This window comes from Dermacentor albipictus, chromosome 1, assembly GCF_038994185.2.
Source record: "Dermacentor albipictus isolate Rhodes 1998 colony chromosome 1, USDA_Dalb.pri_finalv2, whole genome shotgun sequence".
In the NCBI taxonomy this organism is placed as follows: Eukaryota; Metazoa; Arthropoda; class Arachnida; order Ixodida; family Ixodidae; genus Dermacentor; species Dermacentor albipictus.
In genome coordinates this window covers 254,251,342-254,271,495 of record NC_091821.1, presented here as the reverse complement: position 1 = coordinate 254,271,495, position 20,154 = coordinate 254,251,342, and the positions used below count along the sequence as shown (strand labels likewise).

The 20,154-nt window shown below is 42.8% G+C and overlaps 1 protein-coding gene across 1 annotated transcript in view; it reads right to left on the bottom strand.

The window, feature by feature from the left end:
* Slik (Sterile20-like kinase) overlaps positions 1-20,154 on the bottom strand; it is a 114,259-nt gene that overhangs the window by 38,173 nt on the left and 55,932 nt on the right. The window contains exons 15-18 of the mRNA XM_065431175.2: positions 15,350-15,478; positions 7,574-7,717; positions 7,369-7,498; positions 3,528-3,850 (exon numbers count right to left, since the gene is read on the bottom strand). Of these exons, the coding sequence (XP_065287247.1) occupies positions 3,528-3,850; positions 7,369-7,498; positions 7,574-7,717; positions 15,350-15,478 (726 nt within the window). The remainder of the gene's footprint in view (positions 1-3,527; positions 3,851-7,368; positions 7,499-7,573; positions 7,718-15,349; positions 15,479-20,154) is intronic.

The following is a 20,154-nucleotide window of genomic DNA, read 5'->3' as shown; positions in this document are numbered from 1 at the left end:
CTCACGGGAAACATGGCCGACTTCTCCAGAATCCTTGGTATGAAGTTCCAGTTTTCTTGCTCGAGGTCCAGAATGAGCTCCTTTGCTCTTTAGCGAGAGTTCATCGCCGTCGGTGCTTTTTTTCCTGAGGCCTGCAGCAGTCTTGTCAAGATGCATAGCAGAGTTCGGGGTCAGTGCAGGGTTCTTGGGGGTTTGTGAGGAAGTCTTCGGAATTTGGCGACTCCAAAAACAAGCTCTGCTTATTGCAATGCTTTGCTCTAGATAAAGAAAAAAGCTGAACAATGGTTTCCACTGGTCGAGCAGCCTCTTCAACATCTTTCTGACCTCAGCGTCATGCATGTTTTGGAACTCTTTAAGTTGATCTTTCTATTTCGAGCTTTTCTCTAGCTACAAAAATATGTCAACCAAAGCCTCATCAATCTTTACAGGAAGACATAAAGCTCCTTTTTGGGCGGCCAAGTTGATGAGATGGCATGGGCAACAAACCCCTATCAGACTGGTTGAGCCTCTCTCAATACAGTAGAAACACAGTTTTTCTTGCCTATCATGACATTGGCATTGTCCGAACACATAGCCAACAGGTTTCCAACAGGCAAATTCCGAGACTTCATCCCATCCAGAACCAGATTTGCAATCTTGTGACCTGTCGCTGCCCCTTGGATTGTCCCGAGGCAAAGAAGGCGGCTTTTGACTCTACTAATTTCTTTAACGAAATATGTCGTAACAATAAGGTAAAGCTGCGTATCTTTATTGTTACTGCCATCCACAGCGATCGAAAATACATGCTGTTTTAGGGCATCCAGCAAAGGAGTCTCCATGTTGGCGGCCATTTCCTGAACAATTGACATTGTCTTTGTCCACAGGTGTAGTGTTTTGCTTTTTTGCACTTGGGGAACATCTACCGGAAAAGGAGTCCGGCACAATTGCTGACACTCAGCAGGATGTTGTGTTCAACTAAAAATGCCGCGAAGAGGCACTGTGCACGAATCACACTAAGCTCGTTGTCGCTGTGCACAAAACTTGCTAGGCTTGGCTGGCAGTCCGCGGCTCGCACGTATCCCTGATGCTTTTTCGAAGCGATGTGGACATTGATGTCAGACTTGCTGCCATGCAAGATGTTCATATCACAGGCACACGTGGAGCAGAATCCGAACTTCTCCCCTTTCTTCGATGGCACGAAGCACGGAAATTCTGCCGTGTACGATTTTAAAAACACTTGAAAGTACTGTCGAGGCTTCGAGCCCGCCATTGCACTGCGAAGCCGCTACAGGCTGTAGGGGTTGAGGGACGGACTCCGGGATGAAAACCCAAACTTGGGAGGTTTTTATTCTACATTATGTACATTGAGGTGAGCGTCAATTAACACTTGTACAGTCATTACGGGCCAGCAGCAACTCGGACGCTGCGGCCCGCGGCAAGAAGTTCGAGAGAGGCGAATCAGGGAATCAGGGCATGTCCCAGAATGCTCTGGAAGGCTTCTTATAACCCTTCGAGCACTGTAAGTCACGTCATGTTTGACCAATAGGAGAGTCCGCTCAGATGACGCCACTTTCAGCCAATGGTAGGCGCCCGTGTCGCGGTGTCACACCTGGCGGCTCTCTGCGGTCTTGCCTCGCAGACTGGCAATGCACTTCTAACGAGGAGAAGGGGAGGGCTGCTCATGCTCCATTGTCCGAGGCCCACCTGCTAATCCCGGCGGCGCACGAACTTGTTGGCACGTGAACTTGTTGCCTTAAACTTGTTTGCTCGACCGCTCCTCTGGAATGTGCTTTCCTGCTTCGGCATTCCTCAATTAGCTGTGCTGCGACTCGAAGTGGTTTGGGGAACTCGAAGTAATCGCAGGAAACAGCTCCATATCTAACAAGGCCGGAGTCGCACTGTGTCCGTTGCGGCAGCTAGTCACACAAAAGGTGAGGCCAACACTGCAGTGACTGAAGCTGACTGAAGTCCAAACCTGCGCGCCCGTGCGAACAAAGGCAACAGCATGGCAACAGGTTTGCAGAGGCGCTATCAGCACTATTGAGCTTTGGATATGGATTCGTGGCCCCCTAGTAGACGACAGAAGTCACTAAAACCTTGCAGCTGCTGCTGATGATGATACCACACATACGTATTGCCCCTTCGTGACGGCGCAAGGTACCAGGATGCAGTTTTACTACATTTTCACTTTCATTTTTCCACAAATAAAACGTTTTCCGTAAAGTTTCAAGCAAGATTTGTAAAATCTTAAGACTGCTCGAAGTTCGTACATCTTAAGGAAAATTCGGATAAGTTGGCAGGTATGAATGTAATATGTACAAAATAGTATTTAGTCCTTACCTTAACAACTGTTAATTGGTTTGCACAACAGCTACAGAAACTAATTTGACAGAATTATTAAGAACGCAGAAGATATTGACACTGACAGACAACACACCAATTTTGGCATCAACCAACCAGTTATTTAAACAGTTCAAGATAATTATAGTGAGCTACTTGTCAATACAGAATATTACAAAAGTAGTTTCTTAGTTGCAAATATTCTCTCTTTATGAAGACGGCAAATATTTGTTCAGAGAAGATTGAAACAAGAAAAACGCAGAAAAAGATGTGCGAGGAAGAACAAATGAGGAGTATTCCTTATTTTGATCCTAATTACTACCTAGTCAACACAACGTAGTATAAACAAGGCAGTGCTGTATTTATGTGTACTAAATTTAGCAGCTCTTGGTTGTATAAATGAAGGTTTCCTGCTTTTTTCTACGCCTAGATCATTCTTCAAAACAATATGGACCTCAAAGCAATAGAGAACTGTGATATTGTGTTGTGCCTTTCAGCTACCATCATTGTTCATAAAAGGTGTGAAGGACCCATCTTGCCATCACTGAATAGCTTTTCCTTCCTCTTCCTGTTAATGTCCTGTGACAAAACAAATAAAGCAATCAATGTGTACAGTTTTCTTTACAGCAATGCTGAAAACTCCTGTTGATAGTTGATAAAAGTAAACCGATTTCACCACATTAAAAGTACATGGCGCAGCGACCCTGCGGATGCCATAATAGCAGTGGTTCTTGTGGCTACCTTCCTGTACCTTGGCTCAAGGCAACTTTGAGGTGAATGCCAAAAAGAATGCTGTTTTTTATTTTCAGCAAATTTTAGGGGGAAGTTGGGAGTGTGCCTTTACAGCCACAATACTATTGTAGTACAATGTTTTTACCCAAACCTCCCTGCCTTTTGATCTTGAGTGCTTATTTCTCATGGTACAACAGAAAATGCTTCTTTCCATAGCTGCGCTTCAGCCTGCTAAGGGCTACTGCTTATGGCATGCTTTGCAGCAGTAGTGGCACAGTGAAACTCATGATGAAAATTGTCTATCAGTAACAAATCTGTATCAAGGGGCCTCCTCTTTTAAGGGCAATGTTGAAGTGCAGTGGCATAAGAAAAATTTCCTGTTTCTATGTAACCAGGAGGAAAAAGACTTATCTACCCTGTTTTCATCAATCTTTGCAGTACCAGGAAGCCATGGACACTGTCCAATAATTAAGTACCTTGCGCAGTCTGTCTTTGTCCTCATCTGGAGAGTCAGGTCCACCGTGCAGGCTGATGCGAAGGCTTTCTTTGAACATGAGCTCGCGTGTCTTCATCTCGGAGCGAATGCGCTTGGGCAGCTGACGGCGCTCAAGGGCTTGACGCTTTAGCAGCTCATCCTCACGTCGCAAGTTGAGCCGCTTGACCTGCTCTAGCTCTTTTTCATGCCGGATGAGCATTTGGTGCCGCTGGAGGAAGAAGCCATCCTTGAGTTGCTTCTTAGCCAGCTGGTGCTTCTCATGCAAGTGCCTTTCTTCAAGCTCCCAAAGGGCTGCCTCCCGTGCTGCAACACAGATAGTTATCACATGCAGAACGTTTCAGCAGAACATGCTAATTGAAGTATTTATTTATTTAAGATAACTTACAGGCCCAAAGGGTTTTGAGTAAGGGGGTTTAGTTATTACAATGAAAGTACAAGCAAACTAGTATGGAACAGGGTTACTAAGCAAGTGAACATCAAAACGTAACGCAACGAGTAAATTGCAAAATACAAATCAAGGTTCCAATGCAAGTAAACAAAAATAAAAATACAAAAAAGCAACACAACAAAACACATTTGCAAAATAAGCACTAAAAGAGCGTTTGAGTACAAGTGAAGAAGAAAATGCAATACATCACAAAATAAACAAATTATGAACTTGGACGACTAACCCATGATACAGCGCTATTACAAAAAATTCACCTCAAGCTTATGATGAAACATATCTAGGTTATTATCAGAGGCGATATCATTGGGAAGATCATTCCACATGTGGATGGCTGCACTCATAGGCTGCACTTAAAGTACAAGCAAGCCTTGCAGGTATATAGGAGGATGGGCATTATACAAGTTGCCTTTCAAAATTGTAAAGGGCTCTAAATAAGTTGCCTATTTATTTATTTATTTATTAGGCTTGTGCAAACGTTATGCTATTTGATATCTGCTTTGGCTCAAATTTCAATATTCAAACTTTTCGAAGTATTCAAAATAAATGAACATAAATTTAAAAACAGACACTTCGAGCAGTGTCTTGTGTTTTGTATAATATTAAACTTTACATGCCATTGTCTGTCCAAAAGATTGTAGTACATGCCTTATGCTACAGTGTAATCTGGTATGGGATATCCACATATGGTCATGGCACTCAACATTTGGTAAATGGGGTCAATTCCATCTTTCGTGGTATTCTGAAGCATGTTGCATATGATGTCTGTCCCAAACCTGATGTGTTCAAAATTTTGTCCTTACCTGATTTCAATTCTTTGCTGCTAGAAACTGTTGTCTTAAACCATTTTTGGATAAGCCAGTATAAAATTTCTCATGTGCCTGTTCGTTGCCTAAGACCAAAGAATCCTTATGTTACAGTAGGACGAGATACGGTCGAAGACTCCGTATCTATTATGTCCCAGCAATGCTTAATTTACTTCCCAAAGCATACAAGATGTGCAGACGAAATATGGTCTCGGGAAGGCTCTTAGACTCATTAACTCGTGATCGGAAGCCTGTCATGTGTGTGTCAGTGTGTGTGTGTGTTTTCTTCACTGTTGTCTACAAACTACTAACGTGTCACTGATGGCTCTGTCGCTGTCTGCCAGGCACTGCCGTTCCAGCCCACGGCGGCTTTGGCAAGCCCGATTCTTGCGCAGTATTATTCTCAAGCCATCAATAAAGTATTATTATTATTATTATTTATTTAAGGTACCTTAAATTAATACCTTAATAGTTTAACTTCACCTAAATTAATTAATACCTTAACACCCGGCACGTATATCAAGGTTTAATGCAAACTCCACAACTATTCAAACTATTCACTTTAAAGTTATTATGCACTAATTACTATTCACTTTGACTTTGCTTCAAACCAATAGATTGATTATCACACAAGCCTATTATTCATACATCAGCCCTATATTAGGGCTATAGGAGGACTGGGAAAACGAGGCAAATGCACAGGTAGATCACCAAAAGGACAATATGTAAAACTATAAATTATAGACCTAATTCTATTTCTAAGCTCCATCATGGCTGAGCTTTGGTTTGCAAATCTATTTATTTCAACCACGCCCTAGGTGCTTTCGACATGCAATAACATCATAGTACACAATCATTTTTACATTCTGGCAGCATTAAAATGCAATCACAAGTCTGGCTGCAACTTTGCGCTGAGGCACCATGATGGGAGAGTAACTGTAACTGTAACTGGAGTAACTGGTAATGGGAGAATAACTACAGCAGCTGAAAACTAGGCTTTGAACACAAATGAACAAAGGAACTTTTACACTGTTCCACAGCACCGTGCTGCAAATCAGTCATGTGCTTTTAGAACAACACACATCGGCATAACATCGACCACACTATCATTTTCATGTTCCCTTATTTTCCCAGGATTGTTGTATTTACATGAAATTTTCCAAGAAGTCTATTACACATCACTATTTCTTGCACTAGTCAACAGTGGTCTCTGAAGAATCACGTTAAAGCAAAAATAAAATAAGTGGGGTTTAGTGTCTTGAAACTGCTAAGAGGGCTATCAGGGACACCTTAGTGGGGGGCTCCAGATTATTTTTTTTTTTTACCACCTAGGGTTCTTTAATGTGCATCCAAGTCTAAGTACACAAGCGTTTCTGCATGCCGCCCCCTTTGGAATGCCGTCACAGTGGCTGGGAATTTCCGCATTTTGATGGGGGCGAAATGCGAAAACACACATGTATTTAGATTTAGGAGCATGTTAAAGAACCCCAGGTGGTTGAAATTTCCGGAGTCCTCCACTACGACGTGCCTCATAATCAGAAAGTGGTTTTGGCACATAAAACCCCATAATTCGACTCTGGACTTTTATACCAAAAGGCCAAAGTGCCGTTTTGCTGAAAAGGGACACAAGGTCAAAATTCCCTCACTTTTCTAAAGTGCCAAGCCCCCCACCTTGATGTAAGCCACAATATGACGTGCACATAATCTGGGATATGAGAATGCTGACTAACTTATGAAGGCAAAAAGTAAGCAAGCACTTCAGTGAAAATAGAAGAGAAGTCAATACCCTTAAAATGAGCATGAGCACTCATTAGTCATAGTCAGCTCAGCAGTTACTTTACAACCAGTAAAGCAGCCCTGCCAGCTCAGTCGATATAAATTGTAATGGCAGCCTAAAATATGACAAACAGCTAGGACACACCTATCCAACTTGGCTTCATTTCATTTCTTTCACCAACACATCCGGGCCTCCAAGCAGCTCAATTTTGTATTGGCGTGTACTTTAAAGCAGATGCCACTGTTTAAAAACCATGAGATGGCACACAGGGCAGACATGGTGCAAACACAAAAAGAGCGATAGATATTTGGGGGGGGGGGGGGGGGGGCACTGCAGTGACAAAACTTCAGCACACACATCTGCATCTCTACTAAGGTGAGTGCATGGCAAGCATGGGATTGAGAAAATGCAGAGAGGCGAGTGTTCATGCAGAGAGAGAGCATAGAGGTCAGATTTCATTTTTATTAAGACTTCTTGCTCATCCAGATGGTTGCGTGTTGAGTGCATATAGTTCAGGCACAGGAAACAAGCATTAATACAACACAGTGATTTACATTGCTGCCCAATGAATGCTGCAAATCGCCAATATTTACATGTGGTTTGTACTGCTAAACATTTAGAGAATGTGAAGTCAAAGAAGACCACTCAAAAAGAAAGCTAATGAAGTCTAAATACCAATGCCAAATCATAGCGATTCATCCAATCTGGATGCTGAATGCAAGAAACCGTAGGCAATGATTCACTTCATATGTTATTTTATCACAACCAGTAAAAGTTAGAGAGGATCACTAACCTCGCAGTAGTTGCTGCTTTTGCTGTAGGAACTGTTTCTCAAGAAGAGCAATCTTCTCTCGATGGCTGTCACTCAGCCGCTTCATAGACAATTCATGCTGCTCATTCAGTTTCTCCACAAAAAGCCTCTCCTACACATGGAGAGGGCAAGGGTTAGGATACTGGCCACATACAGTCAGTACCAAGCACAATAAACTTATAGTTACCTTTTCGGCTTGATCCAAATCCATTTTTTCTTTTCGAACCCTAAACATGTCCTTTCGCTTTTCCTTTGGCATGAGCTCAACTTCCTGTTTCAAGAGCTTTGCTTCATTTTTCAAGCTTTCTCTGAATGCTTTCAGCTCTCGTTCCTGCAAAAAGGCATGTTTCAAACTACAAAGAGCACAAGTCCATTCAATGTGGCAGAGTACAATTAAAGAGCCAGATCTTTGCTCATTCTCACCAGAATGCAAGTCCATTCAATGTAGCAGAATATAATTAAAGAGAAAGATCTTTACCCATTCGCACCAAAATGCAATACATTAAACCCAAATACCCTAAGCCTACATCTTACCTGCTTACTAAACATAAGTTTAATGCTATAAAAGACAGCTCCATTGTAAAAAAACTATATTTGAAGTTTGCCCTACAGTGGTGTGGTCACCTGAAGTTCTATATGAAAGTGTACTTGCAACTTGCTCTTCGGTACTAATTAACTCATCGATACAGTCACCGACCAATCACGAGGACTCTGCAGGTACTGCCTAGAAGTCTGAGAAAGAAAAGTTTGAAACAGTACTAGGACTTGTAGCAGTTTAGCAGAAAAAAATTATGTAGTTTACAAGGACTTTTAAGGCCCAGACAATACATTCTCAAGCATGAAGTACCATGATGTCTGACAGTTTAAAACAAAACACTGTCACGAACGACCAGTAAACATTCTTTTTAATTAGGGGTGTGCAAATAACAAAATTTTCTAATTGAATATGAATATTACTGCTGTATGAACTCGTTGATATGATACCATTACGCAAAATTTCCAGGCGCCAACGTTCCCGATTGAGAACCCCAAAAATGACCCAATATAGTTACGCTTCTTTTTTTTAGCGTTAACAGGTACCCAGAAAACAATCTTTTGGCACCAACGTTTATTACATCACCAAACTGCGATCGTATGATCCATTTTCTGGCTGCTAGATCTCATATAAACAAGACGCGAGATGTGCACAATTGAGAACAGTAGCCACTTGCGCAGCAGCTTCCCCAGAATACTAGCCTGCCCGTCTCAAATGAAAATGCTGGCACACACTGTTTCTTATTCTGGTAGTACCAGCAAATCTCATCCCACATCCTCATGCGCTGCATCCAGTTATCACCACTCACTGTGATCAGCTTATTCATCAATCTGTATTACAGGACGTAGGTTATAGTGCCGTTTTAAGTGTACTGCGAGCTTTTAATAGGCGATAACCCAAGGTTGCCATTCCCAAAGTGAACGTCATGTTTTGCCCTGGCTGCATCGTAGCCTTCGTATTTCCGGTGCCGCTCAACAGTTTGATTTCAAAACACTACGCAATGGAAAAATGACAACGTGCGTATCGGGTCATGGGAGCTCCACCAGCTCGACACATGTCAGCTTTTAGTCCGCAACGATTTGCACCGAATTGGCATGTCAAAACTTCCCGCCAAAATGCCATGCCCCCAAGAAGCTCCTGACCCCAGCCAAATTTGAGGAGTGCAAACGTAAACTTGCTGAAGTTGCAAAAACAACAATGCCTGTCTTGGGCCACTCAAACTTGCAGCACATCGTGCAACGCTTCAAATTACGCAGATGTCAACTACAGCTGTGTCAGCCAAATTTTTTAGTGACTTTGATGGTACGAATTTTCGGTTAGTATGTTTTCCCCCTATACGCATGAATGAGGTTCTACTGCATTTGGCAAAAAAGAGGGGGGAAAGGGGGGGCTTTGAATATTGAGTAGTTTATCACTTCTAAACAAAGTAAAATATAAAGACTCCTTTGTAGTTTGTTAACAAAAGGCCTTTTTATGTTATTTTATATGTTAAATGCCATTATCATCTGGGTTTTAGCTCCGATGAAGAGCTTGTAAATTAGAACAAAGGAAATGTGACTTGAATGTACCTGGCGCACAATGACAATGACAGTAATCCAACAAACAGAAAGCACATCAGCAGATGCACATAAAACTGAAGTGTTCACTGAAGGAGTGAAGCGCGTTACCGTACTGTATCGCATGTAATTTTAAAGAGATCCAAACAAGGTGACATTGCCCAAATAATAAGACGATTTGCCTAAATCTGGAGAGAAAATTCGTAGGCTGCCTCAGTGGAGACATGCGTGTAACAACCGAAAACTAATGCCCGTCAATGATTTCCTTTATATGTGTTACTTGCATGTTCATCTGTAGAACAACTGCGGTTCTCTTGCAGCAGAATCATTCTGAAGCATCTCTTTCAGTCTTGTTCTCCTGTAGACTTCAAAAACTTTTTCTCTCCCTTAGTACAGTAGAATCTCGATAAACGGAAATCGGTTAAACGGAATCAACGCTTAAACGGAACAAACGCCTTGCAGTTGGTTGGTTTTGTATTAAGGCAATGTAAAAAAATTCCCGTTAATCGGAACTCGAATTTTCAGACCACCGTATAAACGGAACCGAAAATAGATTCGAAACCGCAACTTGACGTTCACGCAGAGCCCCATCGCGGTACGCATCACTGTCTCCCCACTACTTCTTTCTCGCACACTGTAACCGCATCGCTTGCTTTCTGTCACGGTGCACTTGCTGTTGTTAGGCTTAAGCCTTACATCCGCTGCTTAGCGTCGTATGCGACATTTCGTCGCGAAGTCAGCACCTGATGGCAGCGCAGAAGCGACCTCACAATGCCCTTACGTTGGAAAGGAAGATGGAGCTGAAACAAGCAAACATAAAGTCCTTTTTCACAAGCCACTAAATCACAATTCCCACTGATTTCCGCGGAATAAGTGGACTATTGAGATTTTTAAAAATTTTAGTAGTGCTCTGAAAAAAAGTTCATTGCTTACCGCTTTTGTGAAATAAAGTTTGTGCCCATAGCGTACCGTCCTCTTTAATACCTAGATTTTGCATCTGAGATCCGCTTCAGCGGAGACTGCCAATTGCGCGCACGCCTGCCTTGTCGGGACCAAGCAGTCTGGAACGGATTGCGATATCCTGAACCTTCTCTCTCTATACGAAACTCCTGATAAACGGAACATATTTTCCCGGTCCCTTGAGGTTCCGTTTAACGAGAGTCCACTGTATTTCAACCAAACGAACATTTGACAACTTCGAAAAGCGAACTCTTGAATTACATATGAATTGCATAATAGCGACAACTATTCAATATGTTTTCATAATTTCAAATATTCCCACCACACTCTTAGTTTGTAAATTACCAAACACTGGACCTGGACTGCAAGAGCTATAGCACGATGTCACTTCTGCAGAGGAGGTGCGGGTTTTTGTATTCGAAACTGAACAATTCAACGTATGTGGCTTGTCAAGTATGATCAAAAAACATTCCCAAACCAATATCACAGTATTCAGACAGCCTGGCGACACATTTCGCATCCACAAAAATGCCACAAGCATCCAGAGTACCCTACATTGGACATTCAGCCTGGTGCCCTTGCACTCTGTAGGGCCATATAAAAGATCTGAATGAGAAAGGCTCCTAAACCCTGCTAAACAAAAATGCAGAGGCCAAAAGACTGCTCAATGCCAAGGACACTAAGTATAATACCTATTATGGTCCAGGCACACATTATTATAGGTCAACTGTTTCCAAACATTGTGGCTCAGTTTCCCCAAGCATTTGCTTGTCTGCCATTTCACTGGTAAAAAGCATAGCACAACAAAAGCTAGACACATTTTTAAAACTAGGCTAAGCACCTAGGATCAAAAAGGTTTCTCTGTATCTGCTGAGTTCAGGCTCCTACAATACAAAAATGGTTATGTTGGGCATTTGAATGTCTACCATAAAATTCCGAACAAGTGCCCCCCCACCCATGCATGCCCCCCCTCCCCCCCCCCACCAACAACTTTACTACTAATTGCAAATTTCCACGCTGCTCTGAGAAGCGATCTTGCTGGCAAACGCCAAGATCTGCCTCTAGCACATCTAGGACAGTACAGATGTTCTTCCTGCGGCACAGCGACCTGGCCACTCAGCGACAGAGGAGTGGCCACGGCTAAGCTCTACCGTGCTGGCAGCCTCACTGCCTCTGATAGCTCGCCACCGATATAGTCTCTAGGCTTTTTTCCGGTTTACTTTGAATCTGTAGCACACAGTGCTTCTGAATGAACGGCCGACACTCCTAAGCCGCAATGTTTTGTTAGTGTTGTTGCTGCTTTACCCTCTCCTCGCAGTAATTTCACATGAAGAATAAAACATGCTGATAATCGAGGTGCCGCCAGCTGCAATGCAAGCATAGCCGCGATTCGCTGTCCACCATCAATAGCCATGCATTGCAGCTGAGCTTGACTTGTATCAGAACTCTCGTTAGTATTAAACGTTTCACCGTGAACTTCAAAGTGCAACGCCGTCATCTTTTTCTATGCGACCAATTCGGAGGAGTCTTTCGATAGTTTCGAGAGTGATGGTTTCGAGAGTGATGAACAGCACTGACAAATCTTGGTGTTAATAAAGTTCATGTTAAATAGAAGTTTAAAATCATGCGCTCTGCATTTTTTTTTTTGTGCAGGAAAATTTTGTTGTCGCCATTTTGAATTTTGGTGGATGGATGTTATGAGCGTCCCCTTTGGAACAGGGCGGTGGGTTGCGCCACCAAGCTCTTGCTATTATACTGCCTAATGTCCTACCTAGGTTAAAGAAAGAAAGGAAAGAAAACACTATGAACTCCCACAACCATATTTTCTGGTCCCCTGTTGCTAACTCTGCTTTTGTATGTCTCCATTTTTTGTCGTTTTTTCTTTCACCAATCCTTCAATAGCCTCTTGCTAATTTCTATTGCGGACATGTTTACTTTTCCACTGCTCTCGCTGAACCCAAGGGCTTCAAGGGGGCCAGTGGTGCCTAAATCGACCACTGGGCAGACGTCTTCACATTCTAATAAAACATGCTCCATAGTTTCCCTAGCTTTACCGCAGCAAGCACATGCTTCTTCTTCCTTCTTGCTTTATAGGTGCGTGTTCTAAGGCATCCCGATCTCGCTAACATGACGTTAAATCTCAAGACAACAATCAGGAGTGTACAAGATATGCTGTGATCCCTTACCAAAGTAAGGTGTCGCACAACTTGAAGAACGTGGCAAAATGTTACGTGTGTTTTCTGCTCCTTTAAAGATGGCCTGTTTGTGTGCACAGGTCCCGAGAAAGATTGAAAGGACGCCTGGCCATGACCCTTTTGTTTGCCATATAAGCCGCAGGACACGGTTTGTTCCCTGCGTGTACACTGTTGTTTATGAATTCAACAGTTTGTTTGCACTAACCACTGCTCGTCTAATTTATCATCCGTAATCTCCGGCATGCCGCAAGGCGCTGTCCTGTGGCTACTACTCTTAATATACATTAACTACTTACCGAGAGGCTGTTCTTCGAATCCGTTTATTTGCTGATGATTGTGTAATCTATTGTCCCATTACTAATGACGCTCATTCTTGTGCTCTCCAGTCTGACCTTAACGTCATTGAAACTTGGTGTAATAATTGGCTAATATGTCTCTCAACGTAAAAGAATATGTCTCTACTTACTTTCCACCGTTGCCGATCATTTATTTCAGCTAATTATGTTATCGCCGGTTCTGAAATCTGTGCTGTAGCTTCTTATAAGTACTTAGGTATTAACTTGTCCAGTAACCTCAGTTGGTCCTCACACATTTGCAGCTTTAGCAATGATGCCAATCGTGTACTATGCTATCTGTACCGTAATCTATGTCTTACGCCATAATCCATGTCTTCTTTTCCCTTCAGTAAAACTACTCGCATATTTAACACTTGTTTTCCAAACTGGAATATGCATGCTCAGTGTAGGACCCATACAAATCTAACCTGTCAACAGCACTGGAATCCATACAGAATCATGCAGCAAGGTTCATTCACTCTACTTACTTTTACCACACTAGCATCACTAAACGTGTCTCTGAACCTTCCAACCCTCGAGTACCACCGCAAAACAGCAAGACTGCGTCTCTTTTACAAATTTTATCACTCGATGCTTCACCAGACCGACATCACGCCTGTGCATCGCACTTCATCGCGTCATAGCCATTCAAAGGCTGCTTATTCTCCTCCAGCTCGCACCACCGCTCATCTTAACTCTTTATTCATTCAAACAGCAAAAGACTGGAATCATCTACTTGTTGAATCGGTGCACCACTCCAGTCATTCATTGTTCAAGGCATTAATTGAAAATATGACCTAGATATGCCCACCCCTCATATAAAACCCCAATTGCGGTATTTGAGGTATGAATAAATTCCCTTTCTGCGCCTGTGTTTGTGTCGGTCAGACCGGACATTGTATTAATATTTATCTAAAGGAACATTTTAAGAATCCATCATCTGACGAGTATTCCCACAGAGCAAAACATTGCAGGGCTTGTGGAAAAAAAGAAAGAAAAAAAGAAAAGAAGGTGTACCTTCTGCTTCTAGAAAAAACTAAAATTACACGGGAGCCAAACGAAAACTAAACCCAGGAGCTGTTGAGGCGTATGTTATAAAGAAGAAAACTGTGTATATATTAGCGATCCTTCCACTGTACTTGCCGATTGTGAGGAGCAATCTCTGGACGCAAGATTGTGACGGCAGCACTTTTGGATGACCTATGGGCACGATGAAGCCTTTTTGATCATTGTATATATATGTCAACTTTCACCCAATAAAATTCAATTGTGAGTCTGCATGCACCCTGTCCACTTCCACTTCTGTTGTCTGTGTGTTTACAGCGCAGTACCCCCATTATTACAAAAGGTGAACTTCCACCAACTAGTCCAACTTGCCACTCTACTGTTACACTGTACTTGGCAAAGTGAACTGTTGGGCAAGTTGGTACAGTTGGCCAAAAGTTAATGGGGCATGCAATTTGTGAAAAGGCTACATTACTGCAAAGCCTATGGCGCATAGCCTCAAATTCAAAGTTTCAATCTGTAGCAGTTTTTGCGACCTAAAAAGCGATTCATTAAATTAGAAGAGTCATGCTTAACAGTGCGAAATTCACTTTTGTCGTGAAACCTGTGTACCGTAAGCTTTTGCAAGCGATTGTGCATGTTTATACTTGGAATATGAACAAAAATGATAACGAAGACACCAGTCGTTTTTCTTGTCTGTGTTTTCATTTCAGTAGGCCTAAAATGTGAACAAATATAATTACAGAAATTTTGAAAAAGTAATAATTTCTCCAGGGTTTCACTAATGCCTTCTGCTTACAAAAGTTTGACATGCTGTTAACTTTGGCATAAACCAGTTTAGAACATTCATTCTTGTAGCACTGCAAACTCTGATCATTCAACATCATTTTGATGTGCCAGTCTCCTTCATTAACAGCCAGCATTGTAGAGAGAACTTGCCTCCAAATTAGTCCATACAAAAAAACATGAATTGCTTATATTTTGAAAAGTACTTCTTGCATGGGAAAACCAATTGCATATTTGAAATCAGCATGTCAAAATACATAAGTGATGGAAGTTTTACCAAATTGTGGCCACAAATAAAAAAAGAAAATTTAAATGGGGTGTCCCCCCTTAAAAAATACACCTGTACTTTCAAGTTATCTCATTACTTTTTCTCCCTGTTATCTGGATTTGCACCATAAGCTGATTGCAAATCAAGGAGCAATATTTTACAGCCTACAAAAACTTAGTTGCAAAACAGACTTAATGAAATAGGCACGCGAAAAACACATTTTCACAAGAAAAATTGCTTCCTTGCACCTGCTCCCAATATGCTCCTGCACAAACAATGAAAATCGTAGCAATTTCTTGTTTTCAGTCAGCTCACAAAAGTACCTGTTCTGCCCGAATACGCCTGGAGGCATACTTCAAGTCCAGGTCCTGCTGCTGCTCAGCCTTTTCCACTTGCTGTTTCTGAGTGCGGTTCAGTGCCTCCAAGTCATTGTCATAATCTCGCAAAAGTGTCTGGAAAAAAATAAAAAGGCAGGGACGCCCCCCCCAAAAAGGCCTCTTTTCAGGATTCAGGAAAATAAAAATTTGGGACTAGTTCAGCTGTACATTGCACGTGTACAACTCGTAACAAGCAGCAAGTTTAGATGTAAAGAAGCTGTGCTTGGCAATGAAACCCTTAACTAAATTGCCACTGTAAAATTTACTACATACATATAGCTAATTTTGTAGAGTTGCAGCTTCTATGTTTTAACAGTAAAAATTGCTTCACAGAAAAGATTTATTAGCAAAATATTACCAGAGACTTGAGCAATAATTACGTTACCAAAAGCACTGGTGTGTAAGGTATTGATTGTGCCAAGAGCAAAGGCATGGAGGAGAACGCACCTAGTGCTAGCAGCCTCTGCCAGACAGTGCCATGCATAGCCGTGTACTGCTGTCACCGTCATGGCTAGTGAATGCTATTGCAATTTTGCTTTTGTTTTTTTTAGTATAGTGTAGTGAAATTGTAAGACTAACAACATCGTGCAATGACACCAAGACAATGCATATTCCTTTCGTCATTACAGAGCTGCTTGTAAGTTTAGAAGTTTCAAAGAATATTGGCTACTCGATTTCCTAATTCTACTTAATAATTTTGCATCATTTTGTGGGCCAGAATTAGTTGGGAATGTAACTGGGGACTGCGTTGCTCAATTCTAGGTTATATTACAATGAAATTTTCGAGGCATTGTGCAAGAAAAGGCAGTATCAATTGAAGAATTTGTCTCTCGGAAAAAAAAAAAAAAGCACAGTCAAACCTTGACATATCGAACAGCGCTGTGATAGAGAAATAGTTAGATATAGCCAGAATTCTATATATAAAATCCCATAAAAAACGTGTAAAAAACTTCTGAAAATCAATGAACGAACCAAGGGTGCGATCGTACGATCGGGGCGCAATCGAGGGTTGTTGTTCGGAGCACGCATTCGGTTGCGCCGCATGCAATTGGCCTAGGCTGCACCGACTTCGTCCGCCAAGAGTACGCAGTCGACTGTGCCGCAGGCAGTTAGCCTAGGCAGCGCAGACTTTGTCAGCTGCACGAAGTCGGCCAATCGCGCGCGGCGCAACCGAATGCGCGCTCCGAACAACAATCCTCGATTGGGCCCCAATCGTGGCGCAGTAAATACTAACTTGAAGATTCATACAAAGTATTTATTTATTTGGCTGAAAGTACTGCAGGAGTGTAGCCTGCTTCTTATTGGCAGCCATGTGCTTAAACACGGAGTCCTCAACATAGTCTAAAAGATCCACAAGCAATAGGCTGGTGCCTTCTATTGTGCCGTAGTAGTGGTGTAGAAGGGCCAAAGCAGCTACAGCCTCAGTTGAAGTAGGGAGCGGGGCAACACCAGCGCTTGCGTGATCAACCTTGGCAGCATCTTCATTTGGCCGGCACTTCTGCTGCTGTCTCCATGTCCGTCAATCGAAACATTTTGAAACACTGTCAATAACAAAGTATTAAGTGGCGTCTGCCAAGGCGTCTATGAGTGAGCCCAGTGAGCGCATGGTGTCGCGTGTCTTTGTGGATGTAACCATCCAAACCGCCAGACCTTGCGAGGCGCGGCAGGTGCAGAGCCCGGCATCGAGGAGGAGTTAGTGCAGCAAATGCAATGCATTGACGACATTGTCAAACTGGCCAAGCCACTACATTCAAATGGAACCCTCGGTGTGATCTATGCGTGCTACTATAGCACACGGCACTCGGGAACGCCCATCACGCCACCGCTATCTTCGAGCCTGTTGTGGGAAAGCACCGCCTGTTAACAGAGCGCACGTGATCTGAGGTGGCGGAGTTCAATATGTTCATTTTATGTGTAACCCCGTTCAAAATAAAAAGTTTTAAATGCATGTGGTTTTCCAGGTGATATAGAAAGTGTGTGATATATGCATTAATTCGATATATCTGTGTTCGATATATCGAGGTTTGACTGTACTACATAAAAATTTGCAGAAACCAGACTCTCCTTGGACAATATGAGGCACAAGTAACCTTTAAAAGGCCAGGCCAGGCCCTACTGCAAATTTTGGTGATATGCTGGAAGCTGTTTTGTACCCTCAAGGAAGTGTTTTATTACAATTTTTCAAATTGATTCGTTAATAGCAGAGATCGAAACATTTGAAGTGTCGCAAACTTATTAATTCTGGAGGCGAGGCTCATTGCCAATACAGTGACACTCTCTCTACTTGTTCCGTCTAGCCTCCGCAGGCGAAATTTCTTTTCTGCGTTCTGCTCCGTATCATAGCCGGAGGATTACATAACGTATACATACGTCCACAGGCCCTGCCTTCTTTACATTTTGTTCTCTTGTGTTCTTGCTGCGTGCTGCACTTCCAGTGGCAATTTACACGCTGCACTTGTCTGTTTTAAAATGATCAAACTTCGTGAGGTGACATGGGTCCTAGACCAAAAATATTTAAATATCTTTATCCTTTGAAGTATGGTGCTGAAAACTTGCACACATATGTAATGTTGAGTGCTTATCAAATATGAGGTCCATTTTTGTTTATCTTCTTTCGGTCTAATTTTATACAAGCTTCCACTAATTTTCTGCAAAGATTTGCAAAATATCAGTTCCTCAGATGGTATTAATGGCTTCTGTACAATTCAAGGAATATCGTAAGACCAACCTTATTGCTCTGTGTACCCCAGAAAAAGAGTTGTAAGACTTCAAATTCAAGCACTAGAAGAACACTCAAGTTTCAACTTTAAAATCTCGTAACTCTTGTTCTAAGGTAGGCAGAGTTAAAAGCAGGGTTCGTACATAACACTTTACTAAAAATTCAAGGACAATTCAAGGATTTCAAGAATGCTGAAGGTCAAATGAGGGGAAAACAAATCTTATTTATATACATACAGCAAAATCTCCTTCTTAGCTGCAGCTAAGCAGCTGCCAAGTTGGACACCCGATTCAGTCTTTTCAGATCACTTTCCTAAGGTGATTTTCCCCTTGTAATGATATCAATTGCATTCTCCTCATGTTAAAGCCGGAAGCCAGAAACTTGCTTTCTGCCAGCTTTTTTTCAGAGCCTAGGGCTTTAGCAATGAGTCACGATGGCTATGGTGGGAACCAACTAGCAAACCAACAAAATGGCTGCACGGCTGGATCAATTAATCTGGCTTGGTCTAGTTTCATGATGGCAACGGTGATTTAAACAAGCCTGCCGTTGGTAGCTGTGGCCACGCCACTTTGCAATCGTTTAGCGACATTCTTAATAATAATAATAAAAAAAAAAATGAAAAAAAAATTGCCCCTGTGTGGGGTTTGTTGCATTGAATGTTCAAAAGTAGACCCCAACCCCAGTTTTCAAGGAATTTGGGGAGCAGGTCTAATTGCAAGGAGTTTTAAAGGGTCCTAAACACCTCCAATATTTTTTAAACATTTCAAGTAAACACGGGCGTTGAGTTCAGAATGCTGTGACGAACAATGATGCCAAACGCGGCAAGCGCTATGCGCCGCGGGCGTGCCACAAAACAAAACGAAAAATAAAAGTGCTTTTTTCCGGGCCTTTCCACTGTCAAGTACATCCTTTATTTTGAGAAAACCCTCAGTGCACACACACACACGCAGTCTGCGGTCCGTCCCACTGCACCGCATGCGGCTTGCTCTGCCAATTACTTCACTCACTCAGTTTGCTGTCGGGTGCTCCCTGCATGCCGACCATGCACATATGCCTTCCATGTTCTCTCTCCCCGCCACACACTGTTGCCTACCATCCCGTGCCTGCTACTCTACACAGTTGTCTACCGTCTCGTGCCTGCGACTCTACGCCACCTAGCGTCGGCCCGGTACCTTCATAGATCCCCCCCTTTTATCCGCTGAAGAGGGCTTCCAAGGCACATGATAAAGGCTCAGCTGGTCTGCATTAGTGAGGCCTTTCTGTTTCCCTGTAGCTGGGTTTCTAAGTCTAGGTATTGTGTCCAATGTGTGCAGTCATTCTGAATGGCCCTGTGCGTCGAGGGGTAAACTTGGCTGTGAATCCAATGGCTGCCTTACTTAGCGGGTACGTGTCCCGGAGAACCAAGTCTCTAACCTGGAAGGTAGCTGGAGTGTGCTTTTTGTTGTAGTACTTTGCCTGGCTGACTTTTGACAAAGTTTGGTGGTCCTGTGCAAAGGCCCAGGCATCTCGAAGGTACACATCCAGTTCAGCAGCTAGGACATGAGGCGCAAAAGTGGGCACCTCAGCGCCAGCTGCCTAATTGTGATGGCTTCACGGGTTCCATTGTTCCTGCCCATAGCACAAGAAGGCAGGCGTAAAGCCAGTAACTACACTTTCAGACGTGCACATTGCAAACGCAACTTCAGGCAGCCTTTTGTCCCAGTCCCTGTGGGAAGTACAGTAGCCCACCAGGCATTGTTTAACTGTTACGTTATGGCGTTCCATAGTCTGTCCTGCTGGTCTGTATTGGACTGTCTGGCTCTCGATTCCTCAAGTGCTGGAGAATGCCTTTCCACAGTTTGCTTATGAATGGTTTGCCACTGTCGCTAGAGATGGAGCTAGGCACACCATGCTGGTAAATAACATTGATCATTTTATTGATGATCAATTTGGAGGTGGGCGCACATAATGGGAAAAGCTCCACAAACTTTGTGAACTTGTCTAGCACCATGAGGATGTAATTGTGGCGCCGAGGAGTTGTGGGCAGTGGCCC